The 23,644-nt window shown below is 42.7% G+C and overlaps 1 protein-coding gene across 4 annotated transcripts; it reads left to right on the forward strand.

The window, feature by feature from the left end:
* Nucleotides 1-200: 200 nt before the first annotated feature.
* On the forward strand, nucleotides 201-23,221 carry SLC2A12 (solute carrier family 2 member 12). 4 transcript variants are annotated; one of them, XM_082276685.1, is made up of 4 exons: nucleotides 201-1,514; nucleotides 19,388-19,510; nucleotides 21,638-21,770; nucleotides 23,002-23,221. In XM_082276685.1, the coding sequence occupies exons 1-4, from the start codon at nucleotides 254-256 to the stop codon at nucleotides 23,096-23,098; spliced, it is 1,614 nt and encodes a 537-aa protein (XP_082132811.1). In that variant the 5' UTR covers nucleotides 201-253; the 3' UTR covers nucleotides 23,099-23,221. The 4 variants fall into 4 exon arrangements, with proteins under 4 accessions (XP_082132811.1, XP_082132812.1, XP_082132814.1 ...); XM_082276686.1 differs by lacking the exon at nucleotides 19,388-19,510; XM_082276688.1 differs by lacking the exons at nucleotides 19,388-19,510; nucleotides 21,638-21,770; nucleotides 23,002-23,221 and adding an exon at nucleotides 17,358-17,493.
* Nucleotides 23,222-23,644: the final 423 nt, after the last annotated feature.

The following is a 23,644-nucleotide window of genomic DNA, read 5'->3' on the forward strand; positions in this document are numbered from 1 at the left end:
GATTTTATATTCATTACTTTTTTTTCTTTTCAGAAATAGCTTTTTATGCCACCACTGCTACTGGATGTGTATTGTACCTAACTGATTTGCCTAAAAGTTACAGAGAGATTTTTAAACTGGTATATCAAATAAAGTTATTATTAATTGTCAGAATGCAGCAGAAATCACTCTTTCAACTTTTTTTATTTTCTTATCAGGTTGTGGAACATTCACCTTTCTATCTTCTGCTATTGCTGCTGTAAGTGGACTTCTGATGGGTTATGAGTTGGGCCTTATCTCTGGAGCCCTTCTTCAGATGAGTAGTGTTTTAGCACTCTCTTGCAAAGAGCAGGAAGTCATTGTAAGTTCCCTGCTTTTTGGGGCCTTATTTGCATCCCTTACTGGTGGATTTCTTATCGACCGATTTGGAAGGAGACTTGCTATAATTATTGCATCTTCTTTACTTGTGGTGGGTAGTCTGATTTTGCTGCCCTATGAATCATACGAGATACTCATTGTGGGCCGGATGGCCATAGGTATTTCCATATCGTTATCATCAATTGCAACATGTGTGTATATTGCCGAGATCGCCCCTCAGCACAGAAGAGGCCTCCTTGTGTCATTAAATGAACTCATGATTGTGATAGGCATTCTCTTGGCCTATATTTCAAATTATGCATTTGCCAGCGTATCTCATGGCTGGAAGTACATGTTTGGACTTGTGATTCCATTAGGTGCTTTGCAAGCTATTGCCATGTATTTCCTTCCACCAAGCCCTCGGTTTCTTGTCATGAAAAATAACGATGAGGCAGCGAGAAAAGTACTGGAGAGGCTACGGGAAACGTCAGATGCTACTAAAGAGCTTACTGTGATTAAGTCTTCCCTGAAAGATGAACATCAATATGGTTTCTTGGACCTGCTTCGTTCAAAAAACAACATGAGGGCACGAATGCTGGTAGGACTCACTCTAGTGTTTTTTGTGCAGACAACTGGGCAGCCCAACATTTTATTTTATGCATCGACTGTTTTGAAGTCAGTTGGGTTCCAGACCGATGAAGCTGCCAGCTTGGCTTCTACTGGAGTTGGGGTGGTTAAAGTGGTCAGCACAGTCCCAGCCACGTTTTTTGTGGATCAAGTTGGAAGTAAAACTTTTCTGTGCATTGGCTCTTCTGTTATGGCAGTATCGTTGGTCACTATGGGCTTAGTAAACCGTAACATACATGTGAATTTCACCAAGGTCTGTAGAAGCCAATCTCCAGAAGATTTCTTTCTCCAGAGACCAGGAAACTTCACTGTCACCAATGGGAGTCTCAAGGACCTCTTTGCTAGCATGGCTTCAACAGAAAGATTGTCATTTGATGTACAAAGCCCAGATGTTGCCAGGACAGGAGAACTGAATGGGACTGCCCTGGCAGGAGGCAAAAGCACAACAGGGTCTCACATGGAAAGTGAGGAGGTCCCTGTTGTCCTGAAATGGCTCTCACTGGCCAGCCTGCTTGTCTATGTTGCTGCATTTTCCATAGGTCTTGGACCAAGTAAGTGTTTCACTTTTCTAACTGTTTGTAATGATTTATTTACATTATTAAGTGGGGGGATGACATGCCCTGCTTGGCATTAGGCAGTTGCTAAGTTGGCCAAAGCAGTGTTTTCTGCCGATACGCACTGGTATTGTCACAGACTATCCTGGTAGGCCTGGCATGTACTTTTTAGGAAGAGGCCCTGCCCATTAAGGTCAATGACCTGATCTCCCTTCCATTCAGTGTAATTAATTGGTCTCTCTTCAGTCAAGAACTGCTGTTAGCTTTGTACAGCAAAATTATGGAGCCCCTGTTTTTCTTTCCTCTTTCTAGTCTATTGTGTCCTTACATTGGGAAGGTTAAGGTGTAGGCATTTGCTGCTGCTAATTCATAAACCCAAGATAATGGTAAGCTCTAGACCTCTATATGGTATGACATCAAATCCATGAAATACCAACCTGAGTCCGACTGAGGATCTGTCTCTCTGACTGTGTAATAGTCTTCAGATGTAGAAAACACATTCAAGGTATCATAATTCATGAGCAAGCTGTAGTACCACTGTCATTACTTGTGTGGAACACCACCAGTGGAAGGACACAAAGGTGTGTCACTGTACAGCCGAGGTGCTGTTGCAGCTGCCATTGCACTTGCGTGGGTCCCACTCTCTCCAAAGGAGACCACGTCTGTCATTCCAAGGGACTAGAAATTAAATCTCTCAATTTTCTTTTGTTTTGTTTCAATAGCACTTGCATAACATTGTACTTTGAAGGGGTCAATTTTTTAAGTCACTCTGCAAAACCCACACGAACAGTTCATTATTTATTAACAGACTTTATGTGCTTTTGCACCCTGCCTCAAACTTACCTTGCAAACAAACTGTATTCTTCTGTACTATTATGATAAAAAGCTTGCCACAAGGGTACAACCCAACAATTGCACTAACAACAACTCTCCTGCAGTATTTATTTATTTTAAACATTACTCACCAGGAGAGCAGTGTGAGATAAGCATTCATTGCCAGGGAAGCAAGCTTGACTGTGTTATTCCAGTGTTATTGGTTCCCTTGAAGATTATCTTGGGGCTGGATTCTGCTTTCTATGACATAGGTTCAAAACCAGGGATGAAACCCTGAAGAGAAAAAGTTACTTGAACTTTTATTTGGGTGTTTCAAACACGTATTTAATGACCCTTAGAGTGGGGTCACATGTTCAGTCTTGGCCTCCTGCTGAAATCTGCTTTCCTGGTGACCTGGCTGTAAATGGGTTCTTAGTCATTTGAGTTGGCCTAATATACAGTTAATGAGAACAATGTCTATTTTCTTGAGGGCTACAAAAACTGACATGTTTTCCAGGCTGATCTGAGAAGTCTCTGAGGCCAGTGCTTGTTTTTTGACCTCTTTCCTGAGCTGAGAACTCAAATGCTTTCAAACAGAAAATGGGAAAGAACAGGCACCCTCTCAGCTCCATCATGGAGAAATTACATATAAAACCACTGTGACGAAATTTATACTGACAGGTGCATTTACCTAGCAAGTGAAGGCCAGGTCTAGCAGAGATACAGGTATTGTACTTTCAAGCCATTTCCCTGCCTTTGAAAGTACACTATTCAGTTAAAATTTACAGTGTATAGAAAATGCAAGGGTTGGAGAACCAAGAGATTGTTGGAATCTTCAAAGGATCTATCATGCTCAAATAGTCTGGATTGGGATGCAAGGTTATGATTTGTGTCTCATATACAGCCTACAACATCTGCTGTTTGGAGCCCTAATCCCTGAATGTATTTTCAAAGCCTAGCTTTCTTACCCTCAGTGAACCTTTCTTAGTGTAAAGAAAAAAATGAGCCCCCCTGCTTACGTGAACCGTTCTAACATATTGATATTATTCATCTCTAAATGTGGTCTGCAGTCTGGACCAGAGTGTTCTCCATTGTCTAGTCAGCAATGGGAAAGAGGCACTGAGGCTGCACTTGATGGCTGCTGTGTCCAGGCGATGCCTGGGGCACCTGAGGACAAAAGCACTGTAACCCTTGCACCACTGTATTTTTTTTCAATGGGAACATCTCATGCTCCGTGCAATGCCTGCCCCCATGCAATGGCTGGCTAAGGTGAAGGTGGTGTTGGGGACACCTCTCTTTGTAGATCAAATCAGCATCCTTTGGACAAAGAGTAGAGAAGATCTTGCTCTCTTCCTTCCACACCACAAGGCCCTTTCTGGAATAAATTCACCCACTTTATTTTGAGTCCATGCTGCATTATGTTCTGTGGGGATAAAGGAGACTTTATGTAGCACCATTAGGAAATGACACACTCTTCACACTCTTCACAGGACAGATCACACAATCTGAGTTCTATCACCTTCTTTTTAATTACTTTGTACTTTTTTTACCCATTTTCTTCTTTTTTTTTTTTTTTTTTACTCTGGTCAAAGAGATAGTTCAGTCCAGATTAGCATAGCAGACATTTATAAATGTATTTTTCCATGATTTCTCTTTTGTTGCCAAATTACATAAAGTAGATTGATTTTCTTAATGAACTAAACATATGCTAAATATATTTATTGCCATTTATCAAAGCACCCAGGCAGCACAATGATGAGCAGTCAAAAATAGACAGTGAGAGATAAAAGTCGTTTTTGCATTATAAAAGAATTCACAGGCTAGCAAGCATCTGCTTAGCCAATTTTTTGATTCTGGGGTGCTCTGTATTTATATCATCAGCCGTTACACAAGATAAAAGGGGTATTTCTGCTGCTCTGTTTCAGTTTAATTATGTTTGATGAACTGCGATTCAACTGCTTGTTCACACTAAATTTCACACAATTATGGGGATGTTTTGTAGATGCAACAAATCAGTGTTGCATCACACCACAGAACAGCACATGCCATTTCTCTTGGGGTGTTTGCAGAGGCATTTCAAGGCATTCAGTCATTAGCCAAGGGAGCTTACTTGACACCCATTTTTGTCTTTTGTACCTTTCTCTGTGTGTCAGAAAGGTCAGACACGGATCAGCCCTTCTCACGAGGGAATGATGCCTGCAGAGCCCCAAAGAAACCACTCCTGGCTGCCATGTGAATGGTGAGGAGTGCGAGGGGCTCCTCATTGTTTGCAGGCCACGTTTGCAAACAGAAGCCTTGGAACTTGCTGTATGTGGACAGGGGAGGGACAGGAGGAATCTGAGCCTGGCAGAAGCACTGCTATGCCTTTCACAGGGATCAGCGAGTGCAGGCAAATGAGATGAGTGCAGTGTGGAGGTAGATCACCAGTTCATGACCCAAGCTAAAATGTGATCAGTCAGTGTGACCCTGGAAATTGATTTAACACAAAGGACACACAGAAAAAATCTACTTAGGGCCATGGCCATGCATGACCACTTACTAAATGACAGAGAGTTGACTGAAATAGTATTAGAGCATTTCATTTGCCAATTGCTCTGTTCAAACCAGTTGAGGGGCAAAATCTAGAGATCCTTTCTCATAAAGAGGTGTCACTTCCTTCACTCTGTGTGATACAACATGTTGAGATGCTGGAATAAGGAAAGCCATGCTCCTGGGCTATCAGACATTTACTAGGGGATTCCTATGTTTGGGTGGGTATGTGCAAGAGAGTTCTCTTGGTTAACAACTGTAGGGCAGGTCTAGCCTCTCTGAAACAGAGTGAGTGCCCAGAGCCCTGCTGCTCTCCTCACAGACCTGATGAACAAAATTCAGATGTCAGATTGCACTCATTACCAAAGAGTTGCTTTTCTGCCTTGATAATCTCCTTTTGCAGCATTTTTGATCAAATACTGAATAGGGACAACTTCCCTCCATATTTCCTGCATATCTCCTGAATGAGATGATCTCACCAGTAAGTAGCTGGGAGAAATATAGTGGCACCACACACAAGTGTGCAGGGATGAAATGTGGTCTAAAGGCAATGCTCTTTGTCAAAAATAAATCAGAGTGGCTCCAGCAAATCCTAGGCTGAGAAGCAAGTAATGCAGACTGAGTCTGGACCAAACAGAGCATCTCTTTTCCCAGTCTGAATTTGTTCTTGAAAATTAAAGGCAATTGAGCAAAACAGGACTTGGGCAGTAGCTCTTTACACATATCATGGGAGTGAAGTTGAAGGGAATCCATGAACATCTCAGGGATTTTTTGGTGTGGAATGAGGAACATCTTTAATGAGAGAGGGATGTCGAATGTATACGTTTGGACTGCATGTATGGCATTGGTGCCTTGCACAAGAGCTCTTCCTCTGCAAGTTCTTAAACATGTTTCTTTATAACTGCAAAAGCATTTAGGCAGTTGGCCAATGAACTTTGGGATAATCTGTTGGAGCAAATCACATCAGCTCTGCTGGCTTCATGGCATTTCATGCTGAGCTTGCAGATGAAAATCCACAAAAACACCTACAAGTGGGACTGAGCGGCAATTTCATGACATGAATCATCCTCAAAACCTCAAAACTTAGCTGTATAAAGTCCAGAGGTACTTATGTCTCTGCCAACCCGTGACAAAGATGTTCTATTACTTCATGTCCTAGAACAGCTGCCAGCTTTGTGTGGCTCTTCAAAGCCAAGGGATAAACTCTAGAGCTCTTTTCTTGGAGACAAGCTCCCCTTTCAGGTGACACCTCAGAGCTGCAGAGATGCCCCCGCCCCAAGCACTTAGAGCCTTCTTTACACACAGATTGCTGTGGCCACAACACACCCAAGGCAAGTCAGTGTCTGCAGCTGGAGAAGTGTTCCCTGGTTTCAGGGTTTGGCACAAAGAAATACCACATTTTCCTATCCACGTAGATATAAACCCCAAAATATATTTTAACATACTTATGGTCAACATATTAAGTGTATAACCAGGTCTTGGAAGAGGGGTTTAGAGCCTACTGCAAACCCTGATTTTCCACATTGCTGTTGCAGTCCCATTGAAGCATAGCTCCCATGAGTGGGTACTTGAAGGGTTGGCTGGACTTTGGTATTGCTAAAAACCTGTTAAAGAGTGGAATTAAATATCTACAGGAAGCCTTCTCAGACTGGGATATTGTACCGTCTGCAGCCATCTGCTGGCCTCAGCCATCAGGTGAATATTTCTGATTGGAAAACTAGAAAAAAATTACATTCTCATCACTCCACTCACAGCAGACTTTCCTCCTAGCTTCTGAAGTGAGTACATTACCTATAAAACAGGAGACCAGCTGGCTGTGGGAGCAACACACCAGTGTCCAGGGCTGTGAGGTCCAGACCCACAGTGGATGCAGACCATGTCTGCAGACCATGTACGAGGGGAGGGCAAGCACAGGAACCACAAAATGAGGGGCAGTTTTGGGGGGCAGCACTTCCCCCCAGGATGTCTCTCCAATGGACTCTCAACCACTGACTCACGGTCACCTCAGACTAAAGCTCCTCCTGCATTTGGGTACCCCTAACATCTCCCTTCTCTCCTTGTGTGGATGCAGAGGCACTTACAGGAGGCAGATTCAAAGCCGTTGGAGCAGGCACAAGAGAGGATAAACACAGGTGAACAAACCAGGGGCTTGTGGTCACTACAGTCACTTCCTTTATCTTAGTGCAGGGAAGGGTGGCAGACCACCAAGCCTGCCTTCTTGTTTTACTAGTTTCACACTGGTTAAATTCCTCCCACATGAAAGTCCCAGGACTGGGGCTTTGTGCCCCCCAGGCTGGATCTCCCCAGGAAGGTGCAGGGACTGTGCTGTCCAGCAAGCCCTGCTGTCACACACCATCTCATTGCTGTGGGAACTCTCTGTGTGGGTTTTCAGCCCTGTGAGGAAAAAAATCCATGCAGGGAAGTTGGTAAAGGGAAGCCCCTTGCTAGAGCACAACTCAAGAGCAAATTTTTGCTGATGAAAGCGTAGTCTAGGATGACAGATGTCCATTTCTAGTTTAAACCTAGGCAGATTTGCCATATTGAGTATATCCGAGTTAAATTTGTATCAGCTAGAATGAATACTTTAAAACTGAGATAATTTTTATCTAAAGTGGAACAGATGTTTCAACACGTTTGGGAATCTAACTGATGCAGGAGCCAGATTCCTCAGATTATCAGCAAAGGGTAATATTTTCTCCACCAATGGGGGGCTTTCAGACCCCTGCTCTCTAAATCAGGGCATGGTGTGAATAAGACAAACGTTGCAGGTTCAACCCCCATTTAATCCCATGTATGGGCCACTCACTTAAAAGCTGGACTTGATAATCCTTGTGGGTCCCTTCCAACTCAGAATATTCTGTGAAACCTGTGTAATCTATGACCTTTTCTTTGGCGCGATGCTCCCTTCCTTGCTGGCTGTTAAGGGACTTTGGGGTGACTGGGAAACTAAATTAGACTGTGTGATAGCATTCCACACACAGTGTGCTTTAGCTTTTGGTAAGCCCTGAAATGGTCATGCAGTTAGACTAATGATCATTGTATGTCCCTTTGTACTGAACTATTCTATTCTATTCTATTCTATTCTATTCTATTCTATTCCCACGTAAAAACCCACTTGTGTTCTCTACATCTTATTGTAAGCTGTTGGAGTCATTTAAATGCAGCTTTAAACCCATGTTGGGGAAAGTGGGGAAGAAGGATCAGGCAAGAAAGATCAAGGAGATTGGAAGAAAGCCCAAGAAAAGTGAAATTCATAGAGGTGAAGAAGTAGGTCCATCTTCAGTCCATCGCTGTCTTTTTTATACAATCTTATGTGGTTTGGGGTGGTCTCTCTCTGTGTGTTTCACTGGACTAAGCAAGCCAAGACCCAGAGCTGGAACACTGCCCTAAAGCCCAGAGAACTATGCTGGAGACAAATTTAGTCCCTTTGACTTTGGTCCTGTGATTGTTAGATTAACTGGCTACCTGAGTTAAAGCATGATTCATTAGCACAGTTAAACGCTGAACTTTTTTATGTGTCTTTCACCTCAGTCGCTAAATGCATCTGTAACAGAACCCAGAATAGCTGTTTTGACATATGACACTGAACAGCCCAGGGACTTGATGACAGAGGTCGTATCTCTTGCCATCCTGACAATCCAGATTGCATAGGATGCTTTTTCTCTTCTCCTTAATGGTCTTGGGCTTAATCTTGGCCACAAAATGCTCTGCTGAAACTGAAAAATCTTGTGGGAATGAAAACAATCAGTGTGGAAATTCTGAACCCTCCATGGATTTAGTTGGCTGTTCCTGTGTTTTGAAATATTGTAAGCTTAATGGTTTTGCACTGTCTTGGAAAACACTGGTAAAAAATCAGATATCTAGCATTCACATCAAAAACTTTGACATTAAAGCAGTATTTCAGGCTTTTACAAAGCATGTGGTTGTTGTATTAATTTATAGTGCACAGGAATCTGATATTAACAGACATTCATGCTCAACATTACCTTGCATGACATTTGTTTACAATGTTTTATTTTTGAGTTTCTACATTTTTCAGAGCAGCTGTGGCCTGACCTTAAATGTCACAGAAATGAGAAGCATCAGTTTTATGTTTTTTTGTGGAAAATTGGATAGTGATGAGGACTAAATCAATTATTCAAAGCCAATCAAGTGCTTAAATGCTACGTTGGAATTTAATCAAGATAATAAACCTTGGAAATGTGCATGTTTCACTGAAAAATGGTACAGAAAGTCCTATTTCAGATAACCAAAAAGTTATCTTGGATTCTTTGTTTTATGACAAGATTCCTAGCACTGTTTATGTGTACTGAATCATCTTTTAATGCATGCATTCATGTGGTTTGAATACCATACTCCAAGTGCTTATCTAGTTCGTCATTCCTGTGCTGTTCAGATGGTGCCTCCCGTGGCCTTTGTTTCACACTGTGTCTGTACTACCAAGCTGCATACCAAAATGAAAAATAAAGCAAGAACTGTAAGTTGCCCACTTCTCCCTATTTCCTTGCCCCAGATAAAGTTTATCTGAAGCCTCTTGTTAACACATCAGCTATCCCAGGAACAGGTTTGCCTTTTCAAAGACTGATTGGAAGAAGTGAAGTGCAAGCCAATTTAAGATATTTTTGGATAGCTGGATGTTAATTATAGGATTTCAAATTGCAGAAGGTGCTTTCTAAAATAATCGGATGAGTAGGTTTGTCTTATCTCACTTGATAAAACCTACAAATTTGGGGGGCTTTTTTAAATGTCAAAAAGGTCATAAGAAGGAAAAATTACTTTTGCAGTGATGAGACATGGGAATGTCAGTGGGAGCTTCTTAATTATTTTATTACGTGTTACTGTATTTCAATCCTGAGACTGAATTTAAACTGTATCGTGAAGTACACCTGAAATCAGGGACATCATTTTCCCTGACATCTGTGCTCCTGTTCGTAACTCTAAGTATGTTAATGAGGGAAAGACTTGATGGATCAGGCCAAGCACTTTGCCTTCTGAGCGACAGAGCCCTGGGTACTGTGAAAAGAGGCAGAGACAATACCATGCCCAGCCACTCTTTCTGTGTCTCTGCAACGACAGTGGTTCAATCTGTTGAAATGTAGGTGACTACCTGTGATTTGGTATATTATTCTCCACTTAGAGGGTTTTGAGTCAGTATTCTGAGCTTCATGCTCTGGATATTGTAAATATCTCTTTACTGATAGTTCTATGTTAGTAAACTCATTGATACAAAGGTGCTGCTTAAGAGGAATAGAGCCTGTGCTTAAAGTCATGCACATTTTTAAAGTTTAGCTCATATTAGTTAGTAGCCACTGGTCAAAATGAAGCATTTTACCTCCAGACTCACTTCATAAAAACCCCCTAGGGAATTTATATTGCTGTGATTCTAGCTAGTAATTGGGCCTAACCATGCTCTTTTGTTCCACAGCAACATTATCTTCAGTAAAGTGGTGCACTGTCAAGTGAGCCTCGCATATCCTTCTTTAGAAGCTTTTAGTATGGTAGTCAAGGCTGTTTAACATTAGTCACATTTGCCCTTCTTATTTTATGGGACAAATTTAAACATTTAAGCATTCAGTAAATAGTAGTGTTATTTGATAATCATATAAAAGACAATAGAAGATTTTACATTTGTTTCCTTAACCATGTTCTAGGAGACAAGACCATTGTGATACTGAAATCTGTGAAAAAGTTTGCAGGTCATCTGTCAAACTTCATAAAATTCAGTTTCCTTCAGGAAAGAGAGCTGGGTTTTAGAGGCAAGCTGATCTTGGGCCAGCTTTGTGCAAAAGCTAAAACTGTCAGTAGGACTTCAAATGCAAAGTCAGTATTTTATTTCTCTTCTGAAGTTCATGAAACTAAAACATGTATTATGAAGTATAAGAGAATAGTTATTCCAAAAAGGTAAAAATGTACAATCAATCACATAACTTACTGGCACTGCTGAGGAAGGTGAGACTGTCAGCCAAAGTGCAGAGAGCATGGTAAGTTAGTGCATGAAGTCAGGAGACTGTTTCTCCCATGGCATCCAAGTTTCTGTGCCACAGTGAGCTCTGGGAAGAAAGCCAGGAAGATTTTCTCAAGGGCATGCAGAAGGGCACCCAGCTTCTGCTGCCTTTGAAAATAAACCCTAAGTGCAGAAAACTCTTATGACAGAAACAGAACTAAAAGGCACTTCGTGATGGTTGAACACAGAGCCTTCACACCTTCCTTCTCACTGCCTTCCTCTAGCAGCAACCAAAGCAAAGCATGGGCAGCAGTTTCCAGTGATGAGCTTAAAAAACCCTGGATCACCACAGGCCTCTCACTAAATAAGTCACTGTTGTAAAAGGTTGCTTATCCTATCTACTGGGAGTTTTGTGAGGCATGCACACAAATAAATCTCTGTTCTTCAAGAGCAAAGGCCTAAATTGCCCCCAGTTGATGTGTCAATACTGTTTTTTTTCTGCTGTGCAACCCCTCAAGGACCACCATTAGCCCTTCAATACTGGAAAAACAGGTTCACTTATGCCACCCAACTGGGTAATTTCTCCTCTGCATACTTTGTAGAAGTGAAATATGCGATAAGCCGAACTAATTAATGTACCAGCTTCCTCATGTATTAGGGCTTCTGGCTTCTGCAGTCATTCCTCTGCAAATGCCTCAAAGGATTATCCTGGATTCAATATTCTGAACAAATAAACACCTACAAACTGGAATACATATTTCAGGTTTTAATTAAAAGGCCCTTTTTTTGGATGGCAATATGTGTTTTATTATAATAAGCACATTCTCCCTTGAAAGCTTGCTTAAATTTTTCTTTTTTCTCTCTCTTTTTTTTTTTCTTTCTGCTGCTCTGCATGTTGTTCTGTCTTGATGGGAGAATTTGAGTGTCTAACGAAAGATGAGAGAAATGGTGACTGTGATATCCAGTTGCAAACAGAATTGTCATCTCATACATCAGTTCAAAACAACTTTTCTTAGGGTACCTGAAAAGAGGTACAGACTATTACATATCTGCCAACAGTAAGGCTATGATGCATTCTTCTTTTTTAACCCCAGCTGGCAACTAAGTACCTCATAGCTGCTTGCTCACTCTTTCCCCTGCCCCTTCCCCAGTGGGGAAGAGAATTGGAAAAAAATGTTAAACCTCATGGGTTGAAATAAGAGCAGTTTCATAATTGAAACAAACAAACAAAAAGAATAATTCCAATTATAATAATGATGATAATAACAACAATACCAATTACTGTGATGGAAAAGGGAGAGGCAGAGAGAGAGAGGAATAAAAACGAAGAGAAACAAGTGATGCACAATACAATTGCTCACCTCCCACTGACTGATGGGCAGACTTTTCCTAAGAAGTGATCAGTGGTTCCTGGCCAACTCTTTCCAGTTTATAACCTGGGCATGATGCTCTATGGTACAAAATATCCCTTTGGCCAGTTCCTGTCAACTGTCCTGGCCATGCTCCCTCCCACTTTCTTGTGCACCTGCTCACTGGAAATGGAAAACTGAACATGGGAAACTGAAAACTCTTTGATTTAGGGAAAGCACTACTTAGCAACAACTAAAACGTCAGTGTGTTATCAACATTGTTCTCATAATAAATCCAAAACACAGCACTGCACCAGCTACTCAGAAGAAAATGTACTCTGCCAGCTGAAACCAGGACAATTCTTACTGATAGATTTGCTGCTGAACACTTTTATTGGGCAAGATGGTCTACAAATTACATTAACTAAGAGAATTCTACCATTTCTAGATACTTATATATCTATCCCTACTTGCCCAGTAGTCCTTTGGATGGGAATCACTGCCTCTAAGAAAGCTCGTTTGTGACTATTCTTTCTAGATGAAAATGGACAGTAATTGAAGACCACTGAAAACAGATTTAAGAATATATTGAACACCTTGCATTTGAAAGGAAAGCCCATATGAACCATAGCATTTCTTTCAAGTTCATGGAACTGAAAATTTGAGTAGTAAAGAAAAAAAAAAGTATTAAAATGAAGACCTACAGTGGTGAGAAGGTTAAGGGAGGAAGGATCGCTAGGAAAACCAGATGTAAATTACATCTCACCGGCCTCCTTCTCAAGTGGGCCAGAGCATAGATGAAGGAGGTAATGCTTTGGAATCAGTATCTTCCCCCAAACCCCTCCTGCTGCTCTAACATAAGCTGGAGGAGGCATGAGTGATTTCAATGGTCCACTGCAAGGTTCCTTAAACACCACATGAGAGTGCTCAGCCTGTCTATTATATAGTGATGCAAATAGTACAAACAGTGGGCAACAATTTTTATGTACTGTGATACAGACTCAGAGAAAAAAGGATTAAATTCCACACATCCTACTAATGGAATCCTTACTGCAAGGAGTCAGCCTAAAGGCTTAACCATTAGAAACAGAATTGTGGTGTACCAGAAGAAAAGGAAAAGAATTTAGATTCGCCACACCATGTCAGCTCCTTCTGGATCATCAGTGGCATCCGGTATCTTGCAAACAGTAGTCTGCTGCTTGGAGAGAAGCACCTTGGCAGCCATAGAATTAAAGTACATATTTATTGCCTTCATTTGCAGAGATCAGGATGCAGCCAGAGGCACGAAATTAGCTGAGGCTTCTCCTGACTCCCCCATCTCTCAGAAGTACAGCAATTCCACTTCTTGTAAGGTGCACACACAGGATAGGATTTGACCCTGTCAGGCTGGCACTCTGCTGGCAGCTTACATGCTCTCCAAAGGAATACAGCTGCTCATTTGCTCTATATTTGCCAGTTATTAATTTTGAGCAGCCACTTTAGTCTCATGTTATGGGGCAGAGCCAGAGAGAAAAATGGCTCTTGTTAAGCAAAGTCATAGATTTTACACCAGTCATGATCATCTGCTTTGGCCTCTTGCACAAAACTTTGGGCAGAGTTTTAAGTCCACTTTTTGTGTGTCATATCTCCTTTATCTGCTTTGGAAAAGGACAAACTCCATCTCACCCTCTCCTTGTTCCAGTCTAAGCATCCCTCACTTTTGCCAGCCCCCCAGATGACTTTCACTGGATCTGCTGTGAAAGCTTTGCCCAGGGCTGTATTATGTGGGTGCTGGGAGCCATGCTGGGACAATGCTGGTGTGTGACAGCAGCAGGTGTGTCCCCCCAAGCCCAGCTCTGTCCCAGTTCTGCGTGCCTTCACAGGTGCACTCACCTCATCACCGCACACAATATGAAGGCTTGTGCCATCCAGCGTGTCCTTGGAAATCAAGACCAGATACTACTGAACCTGGCCTCTAGTGGGAAGTGGTTGGCCACCTGGCTATTTCTGGTAATACCCAGCAAAGCCAGAAGCCAGGAAAATGAAAAACCTATTGGGTTTCTAAAGCTTGGAATAAAAATCTGGTCTTGGCAAAGCCAGTCATAAGCCAAGTCCGGCTGTCTCCCGGCAGCTTTGCAGTGACTTGTTTGCATCCTTCCTCAGCACTGATCATTTGTTACACATTCTTAGATGGTCTGTCTGTGTTACTTCATGGGATAATCCCTTCCTTATCTTCTCTTGGACCTTGTGTTATTAACAACCCAGTCCTCCTTTTCAAAGTCTAAAATACTTCTGCCTACTTCCCTCCTAAGCTGTAAGTCAAATTAATCACTTTCCAGAGCTTATACCTCAGAAACTTGAATTCTTTCAAGTACTGCAATGGCCATTTTTAAAATCTCACCATAAAGAATTTGATCTCACACAATACAGGTACAGGGAAAAAAATGCTAAGCAGCAAATGAATACTGAGGGAATCTAATATTTCAATAATGAGAGCTGCTGAGCAGCTTCCAATTTGCTTCTACCTCCTGGCAAGAAAAAGGTCAAAACAAGGACATTTTTCATTCACATACCTCACTTGAATGTTGAGCACCCTCAAGCTCATGGTATTTCTCAGTTATTCTCAGATTTTTCTGCTTTTCTGATGTAAGTATGTTAATTTCTCTTTTTTTAAAATTTATTTACTGCATAGCAGTAAAGTAAGGAAGTAAGGAAGACATCACATGAAGTTTGAGATGTCTCTTTGCTTGCAGCCCAGGAATAAAGTTCATTAGTTTGGCGATGCTGGCTCAAACGAAATGTCCACTTAATCAGTGTGTTACCCTGCCTCCAACCATAGCCAATAACGAGTGCTGAGAGACAATGCAGAAGAAAAGGCCCACGCAGCATGCACAGTTGTCCTGCTGCCTATCTGTAGTTTAGAAAACCTCAAGAAAAATATTGAGGATTTATTTTTACTATTGTGAACAACAGTTCTGGATGGGTCTTTTTCCACACATATGGAGAAATAATGTTTTAACACCCAGCATTTAATGATTTAACTGACCAATATTTTTCACATCGGAAGCATCTTGAAAGTGAGTTCTGCAGCTGAAATACACATTGTGTGAAAAAGCATATCCTTCTGCCTCACCTAACTGCTGTATCCGGTAATTTCACATGGATTCTCTTGATTTGTATCTTTTAGAGTGGGACTAAACCCACTACTCTTCTATCCCACAATACCAAAGCTCTTTGAGACTGAAAAGCACAGTGGCTCATCATTTCTAACCCCATGTTCCTTAACTCTTTCAAAATGACATGGTTTTCTTTAGGACTCTTCTTCAGGACACTGTACACATCCCCCTTTTCAGCTGAGATTACTCCGCTTTATCCTAGCTCCAGCCAGGAGCTCGGTACAGTCTAACAGGGTGTCCCCTTCCTGCATCCCAATGGAATGTTTTCTTTAAGGTTGGGATGTCACTGCCTCCGACCCTGGTCTCTCACCCTCTCAGCCATCACACTCTCAAAATACTCAGCTGCCTGATGATGACATCACAAGTAACATTTCAGCTATCATACTGTGTTTGCTTTGTCTGGATACAGCGTACACGTTTTTGAAAGGTACATTCCTATTTCTAACAGTTTTCTTTATTCAGTAGTTTATCTGTGCTGAGCTATTTCTCATTTATTTGGTTGTATGTGTATTTTAAGCCTTCAACCATGTAATTTTAACATTCTCTGTAGCACCACTGAAGCCCTTACCCCGATCTTTATAGAAAGCAGGATTATGTTACTATTGTTCTCCTTTCAAAACAAAATGTGGTAGGCTTTGGCTTTTCCCTTTCAACAAAAATATTGAATTTTAAATGTTATAACCAGTATAACAGAGCATCTTGGTCATGGTTGCATCTTGAACTACCCAGGTTCAGCACTGAAGCACAATTTGCCTTTTTTTCTCTCATTAAATATCCAACAAAGTGCTAAAAGGAACCATCATCTCTGATATGTAAAATGTACTCCCACCACAGTTCTCCATTATGTGATTTATTCAGTCTTAATGGGACTAGCTGAAATCTTCCATTATTATTCTGTTTCCTGCTTTTACAGCCCCTGTGACTTTGTTTAGAGGTGAATGTCACCATCCTGGTCATGGTGCTGTTTATTATATCTGAATCCTCTGCTCTTTCCACTTTGGCAAGGAATATCAGGCGATCTAGTTTCTGTGATATTTAATGAAACAGTTAAGCTTTCTGACCCAATGCAGTATTTCTGTCTGCATTTGCAGTGTGTGTTCTTTTCTCTGTATTGTACCATAATAAAGGACCATTAAACTGCGCAATTTTTCTTAACTGCTGTCAACACACACCACACTGTGGGTCAGCAAAGGTGAGTTACTGCCTGCAGCAACAAACCCCACAGTTGTTGAATCGAGCACAGAGAATCGTGCTGTCCAGCCCTTAGCCTCATATCTTACCTACATCTGACCTGGGGAGCAGCAGCTCTTTTTCCGTCCATTCCACTAACACCAGCCAGGGGTGGCCAGAGCAGACATTGAAAGCTGCTGAGTGTGTGCAGTGTGGTTACTATCGCAGCATCCTTTGGAAATACTGTTAGATGACACAGCAGATGGAGGGGTGGGGGGGTGGAGTGGGGTATTTGTATCCTCTTTTCAAGGACAAGCTGATTTCCCCAGTAGAATGCCACTGATTAGGCTGGTGAAGGCAGAGCACACGGGTGGCTTGGCAGTGACTTTGGGAGCCTGAAGATCAAATTTCTGCAGTGTTGTGTGCACAGCGCAGAAGCTAGCTGCAGTCATTATGAATGGGAGCCTGAACCTAGCTGCTGGCTTCCCCAGAGCAAGTCACATCTCTGCCATGCCTACAGCAGCTGCTGCTTTTTGGCAAAGGTACAAATAGTAAACACAATCCCAGAGAGGTGCTAAAAGCAAAGAATCGATGGTTATTGCTGCTTCAGCTTGGGGAAAGGAGTAAACAGACTGTAGTGTCAGATTTCTACAACTGCTCTTTCTCCCCAGGGGAATGAGCCTATCCACTGCTTGCCAGCTAAGCAGAGGTCAGTGCCATGCCAGTGGGTGTAGCTACCACTAGCAGACATGAAGAACAGTCCTGGTGTTTTGGTGGGATCTGTCTGAACTAAAGAAGTGGTTGTCATGGTTTAGCAATAAAAGCAGAGAACCACTATTACAGCTGATACAGATCCTCAAGTATTTTGGTTTCTTAACAGGAAAACAACACGGTTCAAACCTCCAGACAAATTATCACTTAGGCTGAAAGGGCCAGTCTGTCCTTGCACAGTATTGGAGTTGCCACAGTGCCACACATTTCAGCTGCAGCATGAGCCATCCTCCAGTGCCCAGAACGCTGCTTTGTTCCTGGAGGTTGGTTTATGCCCAGCAAAAAGTGGGTTTGAATTCTTTCAACCTTCATTTTAATTCTAATGTGATGGTAAGTGTGTCTTTTGCTAGTCTTTGATGTGTAATAATTTTTGCAGCTGAGCTTGGTTGCTGGCTGACAGGCCATCCTGGGGAGATGAACTGCAGGGGCTGCACATGCACCACCCAGAAGGGCTCCTTTGCCTCTTGCTTACTTGCTGCTTTGCTTTCAGGTGTTGTGACTAACAATACTGGTTTCAACAGCCCTGGTGCTGAGAAGGAGCAAAATACAATCATGACATCCCCATGAATTTGCTCAGGTGCAGGGCTAGCTGGCTTGGCAGGGAAAAACACTTGCTTGAGGAGTCAGCTTGCTTCTTCTCTGCTCCTGCCTCGTCTGTAGGCACACCACAGAATGCACCCAGGGTGCTTCTTTACAGCAACGTTTGTCTTGTCAGCAGCAAGTGCGCTAAAGTTTGACGTGATCCCTGTCATTAAAAAAAAAAGTAAAAAAAGCCTCTCTACAGCTACTGTTAGATGTGGCGGCCGTGTTATGCCCACTTGACTATGCCCAACAGGGTTAGGCCATTATGAAGTGTGGTGTTGATTCTCTGTAATAAAATTATCCCTCTTCTGAGTCAATCCCATGGTGGGAGTGAAGCTTTTTTTATTTTTCTCTAAAAAGTATAAAAATCTGGGCCAGTCCATAAAAGAAAATTAAATTCAAATCTATGGTACAAAGAAATCTAGAATTTGCTCAGATCTTCTCTGTTGTCTCTTAACTCAGGGGTTTTTTCCCATTTCCTTTTTCATCTCCTCCTGAAACAACTTTTTTTTTCTACTCTTACCAGTGCTGTCACACAGGAATTCTGCAAGCATCTGAAGGGATAGTACAGTGTGAAACACACTTAGACACACAGGATCCTATTTTTAAAATGTATATTTTAGACTGCCCAGTGCAAGTGTTCTGAGTAAACTCCCATCTCTCATTGTGCAGAAATAACAGCATAGAGGAGCAATTTATAATGGCCACGTCCAAGGGCCTGAAGACACAGCTCATCCATGTGTCCCTCACTGCTCTTGTACCAGTCATCTGCTAACCCACAACCTCTCCACACAGCAACCTCTTGTTAATGTATCTTGCTTGTCAACAAAAGGAGAGGGTGGAGTGGGTTTTTGGCTAGGTTTTGGGTTTGCTTGTTTGTTTGTTTGTTTGCTTGTTTGTAGGTTTTTGTTCATTTGTTTTCTGATAATCAGGAACGGTACAAAAATGTGCCCTTTTATCTTTTTGCTCTTGCTATCAAGGTGGTTACACAGCCAGCTCTTCATGTCTGAATTTGCTTTTGTGAGCTAGCAACACCAGCATTTAGATCACCTGTGGTGTGGTGTGGCGTGATATGAAGGAGTCAAAAATCAGTCCCTCTCTCTTCATTTATGCCTCAGCAATCTCATTTATACGTAGCAGAGAGCTGGAATAGCAAGCATACTTCAGTGTGGCAGGTTGATTTATAAGGTGGTATAAACACACAGTGCCCCTCTGAGGCTGAAGATTAGTTTGGTTTGCTGCCCTACTTCCATTAGTGTTATGTCACTTGAGAGTTACTTAATCAGAACTCACTTTCATACCCAGATGTGCAGTCAGAGCTCACCTTCCCACTCCAGTGCCACCTGTCACTGGCTCAGGCACCCACCGGGCAGGGATGAAGGGATGGTGACCTGGGGTGATGCTGATTGCTGCACAGGCTGCCTGCAGAGCATGGGCCCTCACAAACCTAACCCCCTGAAAATGAACTTATTCATTCAGGTGGCCTCACCTGAATCCTAGATGTACAGCAAAGAGAGCCATCCTTCCAAAAACAACATTTTTTTCCTTGTATTTCAGTGTCCTGGCTGGTCCTGAGTGAAATTTTCCCCGTTGGGATCAGAGGACGGGCCATGGCTTTGACATCTAGCATGAACTGGGGTATAAATCTCCTCATCTCCTTGACGTTTTTGACTGTAACTGGTAAGATTTCTCTGTGTCCTTCCAAGCTGATACTCTCCTAGTGGGAAAAATAAATCTCTCCTATACAAACAACGTTGCTAAAATTGCAGCTGTGATACCCCAGGAGCCAGGATCTCTGTTTAGGTGTCGGTGTAACCTCACCATTCCCACCAAATCTTTCTGTGTTCGTGCCAGTAACTTCAGCCTCCCAGTGCTGGCTGTCAGACCACCTTGCACATCAACTCCACAGGCTGTGAAACTCAAGTTTTGAAGACACTGTTGCCTTAGTAGGCTGAAAATACGTAATGTTTAGGATTAAGTCCTGCATCTTCTGAAATTCAATGCAAGTTCTGTTCTAGATCAGACCACATCTTTTCTGATCAGACATTTTTAAACACAATTCCATTTAATTCATTCCTTTCCACAGGAATGTCTTGGCTTGGAGAAAATTTTCCTTAGAAAAAAATGTCTTTGTGAGGTAAAAGTCTTCCACATTTGAATGTGAGAAAGCGGACTACCATATAGTGACTTCTAATGTGATGATAATCAAAGGGGAAGGTTAAATGGTGATGCTAAAATTTATTCATTAGCAAATTTTTTTTCTAATTTTATATTATACAAGGCTTTGAAAAGTTTAGTTTTCAGTCTTATTGTGAGGATGTATGTGCTGAAAATCAAAATATATAAGGGAGCAGAATTCCAGGTTTCCCTTAAGTCTAAATTATTCTCCACCAGAGGCAGACATAAAAAGTCGAGGTGGTTTTCACCCCGTTAGATGTTTTTTGAGACAGATTTGAAAATTAGTGTGATCTGTTACTAAAATGGGCTTCACATTTGTGTTTTCTTTCCTAAAAAAAAACAAAAAAGAGAGAGAGAAATAAAAAGCCAACATCCTCCATCCCAAGTACTAACTTGGAAAAATATGACAGGTAAACTTCACTGTGTTCACACTATCACTTTAATTGGATCAAGGGTCTTCTTCAGAAGGAAACCATCCAGTTGCTCCCACTCACTGCACTTTGGTTTGCATTGCAAAGCTGCACTCCTGAACTGCACAAGCTTTTGGACAAAACCAAACGAGAAAATGCATAATGCAGGCACTCCAGCTGCTAACACTTGCTCAGTCCTTTGACCAGACTTGGGTTACTCCTAAGGAAATGTCCCCAAAACCACCTAGTGCAGACCTCAGGTGCTCAGTGTCAGCTGTTTTCCTGTCCCCTCTTGTCATGCAGTGTTACTTGTTAATGTGCATCTTGTTGTTAGTTTGGTCTCAGTTTCAATCACTGTAAAGCTGCAGTAACTCCCTTGGCTTCACTGGGTCTAATCTGAATTTATGAAAGTGTAAGTACAAGAACATATGCATTGCTTGTCTATGGCAGAAAGGCAGAATTGGGAATTCCATTGTCAAATGAATACACGTGGAGGTGACAGTGGCCAGCAGCATCAGCACTTAGGTGCTGATGCAGAGGTACCAGCTAGATTAGAAGATTCAGCTGCAATTTTCAGGTCATGACACAACTGATAAATGTCTCAGCTGTCCAGGTTTACCTTAGCAGGGAAGGGGGTTAATGGAGCTGCAGAGTGCATCCCGCAGCCCGAGGATCTACCTGCCCCTGGACTGTAGGCTCAGAAAACCACTAGGTCTTGGATGGCCCCATTAGGAGTCCGCTCTTGGATCACTTTCTGGCACAGCACCCATGACTCGCAGTGGAAATGCTGCGTACTGACAGGTGGGGAGGATTAGCTGGAGACAACTGTAACAGTGTGAAAAATGCTTGGATTTGCTCCAAGAAAGAATGTGCACCAAAACCAGACACAGGCAAAAATTCAAGGCATTCATGATCCCCACTGCCTTCCCACAAAGCAGTAACAATGGCTACTCACCGTTTTCATCCAGAGTGACCACAAGCAAAATAAACCAATAGGTTCTTGCTAAATGAGGCAATATGGGTTCATCAATTTTCTTTCATAAGGTGTATTAGAAAAAGCAAAGCCACTCCTCCTTTTCAAACTATGGGAGCTAAGAATAACAGCCTAGATTCTTTCTAGCTTCTCCTGTGCATTAGGGGCTGTATCCTATAAAACAGCACCAGGAAGAAAAATCCTGATATTTGAAAATTAAAAAAGATATGTTTTCTTCCTTTGTAGAGCTCATTGGCTTGTCCTGGGTGTGCTTCATTTACACAATAATGAGCCTAGCATCACTGGCTTTTGTTATCGTGTTTATACCAGAGACAAAAGGATGCTCTTTGGAGCAAATATCCATGGAACTAGCTAAACAGTAAGTACCAAACATGCAACGGCATCGCCCAGGTGCCAGAGGGACAAAGCCTTTCAGTGCCACATATTGAAAAAAAGAAAGCCATGTGGGAAAAATCTGATTCTCTCAAGGCTTGAGCTTGCACATGTTGACCTCAATAGCCAAGCAAACATTTTGTAGGTGCTGAAGGAAAGGTGGTTTTTTAGCACTCCTTTAAGGAACACCTGTGGCCAAGCCGGGATCCCCAGCACTTTTGCTGTCTGGTATTCCTGGATGGGAGGGCAACTCTGATCTTGCATTTAGGACTGTGTGTCTTGGGTTGCATGCAGAAAATGGGAAGGAGAGATCCTGTATCTCAAATTGGTTTGCCCTGGGTGTCATGTGAATTTTGATAGGTGTTGTAGATGTGCATTTTCTTGTGTCTTTACTGAGTGTTGTAGTCAGGTGAGGGTCAGTCTCTTCTCCCAAGCAACAAGTGACAGGACAATTAGAAAAGGTCTTAAGTTGTGGCAGGGGAGGCTTAGATTGGATATTAGGAAAAATGTCTTTACTCAAAGGGTGGTTAAGGTGCTGGAGTAGGCTTCCCTGGAAAGTGGTGGAATAACCACTGCTGGAGCTGTTCAAAAATTATCTAGATCTGGTACTTGGGAACATGGTCTTATGGTGAAGATAGCAGTGTTATGTTAACAGCTGGACTTGATGATTTTAGAGGCCTTTTTCCACCTAAACTATCCTACGAGTCTAGATACCTCTTTTTTGGTCGTAAAAGTAATTAATGTGTGAACATCTTAGTGTCATTCTGTATTAGTATTTTTTAGATTACAGGGGAATATGTGCAACTCAGCCAGGCTTGAAGGAGGTTGTTTATGGACTAATTATGGACTAACCATTGTGCTGCCGCTGGCCCTCGGGCTGTCCCTCCCCCTCCCCTTAAAGCAGGGCACACATCCACGCCGCAGCCGGAGCCGCCGGAGCCGGCGGTGCGCGGGCGCTCGGGGCGGAGCGTGCGGCGGGGCCGCCCCCGCGCGGGCAGCCGGGGAAGCGCCGGGAGCCGCCGGAGCATCCCGGGAGCCGCCGGAGCATCCCGGGAGCCGCCGGAGCATCCCGGGGCCCGGACGCTGGGGTGGCTCCGGGGTGCGCTCCGCCGTCCTGCCGGGCTCCCCCGCTGTCAGTGGCAGGTGTGAGCCGCAGGGAGAGCGCTCTGCCGGCTGCATGCAGTGGCCAACCTGTGCGGGGTTTTGTGCTTCTGCAGGAAATACGTGAGGACGCCCTTGTGCGCGGTGAGACAGCGCAGAGAGAAACTGGTGCCGGTGCAACTTGCCAAGAGAGAGAAAGAGCAGCTCTACTAGACACGGGGCAAGCAAAGCAGCCTTCACCAAAAGACTGATAAAAAAAAGGAAAATGTTCTGTGATGCTCACACTCTGATGGGACACACGGTATCATTATTATAAACGAGATATTATCTCTTTTATTTCTTGGTAGAACTTCTCTCAGTGGCAGTTTACAGCCAACATTAAAGATTGTTATAGTTTGTAACTAACTGGAAATCTAGGCTCTGCCTGTTTCAAACCAGCATCCCTCACGTCCCCTGAGGTCACTCACCTCTTACATACAGAAGGTGAATGGAAATTGGAATATCGCACACAATTCTCATATCCATATTCAAAAAGAGTTCAGTCTGGACGAAGTGCAAAGAACTGGGGTGCCAAGGAGAAGAAAGAGTCTCATAGGAGGAGCCTACCAAAGACAGGTCTGTTTAGGCTAGCAAAAATGAGTCTGAAAAGGGTTAACAACTCTCTGTTGCTAAGTTAGGGGAGACAATGCTGTGGAACAGAAAATGGACAACTATGGAATGTAAACGATGACATTTGTGCAGAACTACTGGATATGAACT

Source organism: Coloeus monedula, assembly GCF_965178545.1.
Source record: "Coloeus monedula genome assembly, chromosome: 2".
Taxonomy (NCBI): domain Eukaryota; kingdom Metazoa; phylum Chordata; class Aves; order Passeriformes; family Corvidae; genus Coloeus; species Coloeus monedula.

What these genes read in the sequence shown, in the direction of transcription:
- SLC2A12 (XM_082276685.1), top strand. Translation starts at nt 254, where the DNA reads ATGGGTTATGAGTTGGGCCTTATCTCTGGAGCCCTTCTTCAGATGAGT. An exon ending in TTCCATAGGTCTTGGACCAA is followed by an intron (nt 1,515 to 19,387) that starts GTAAGTGTTTCA and finishes CTTGTATTTCAG; the next exon opens with TGTCCTGGCTGGTCCTGAGT. An exon ending in TCCATGGAACTAGCTAAACA is followed by an intron (nt 21,771 to 23,001) that starts GTAAGTACCAAA and finishes GTGCTTCTGCAG; the next exon opens with GAAATACGTGAGGACGCCCT.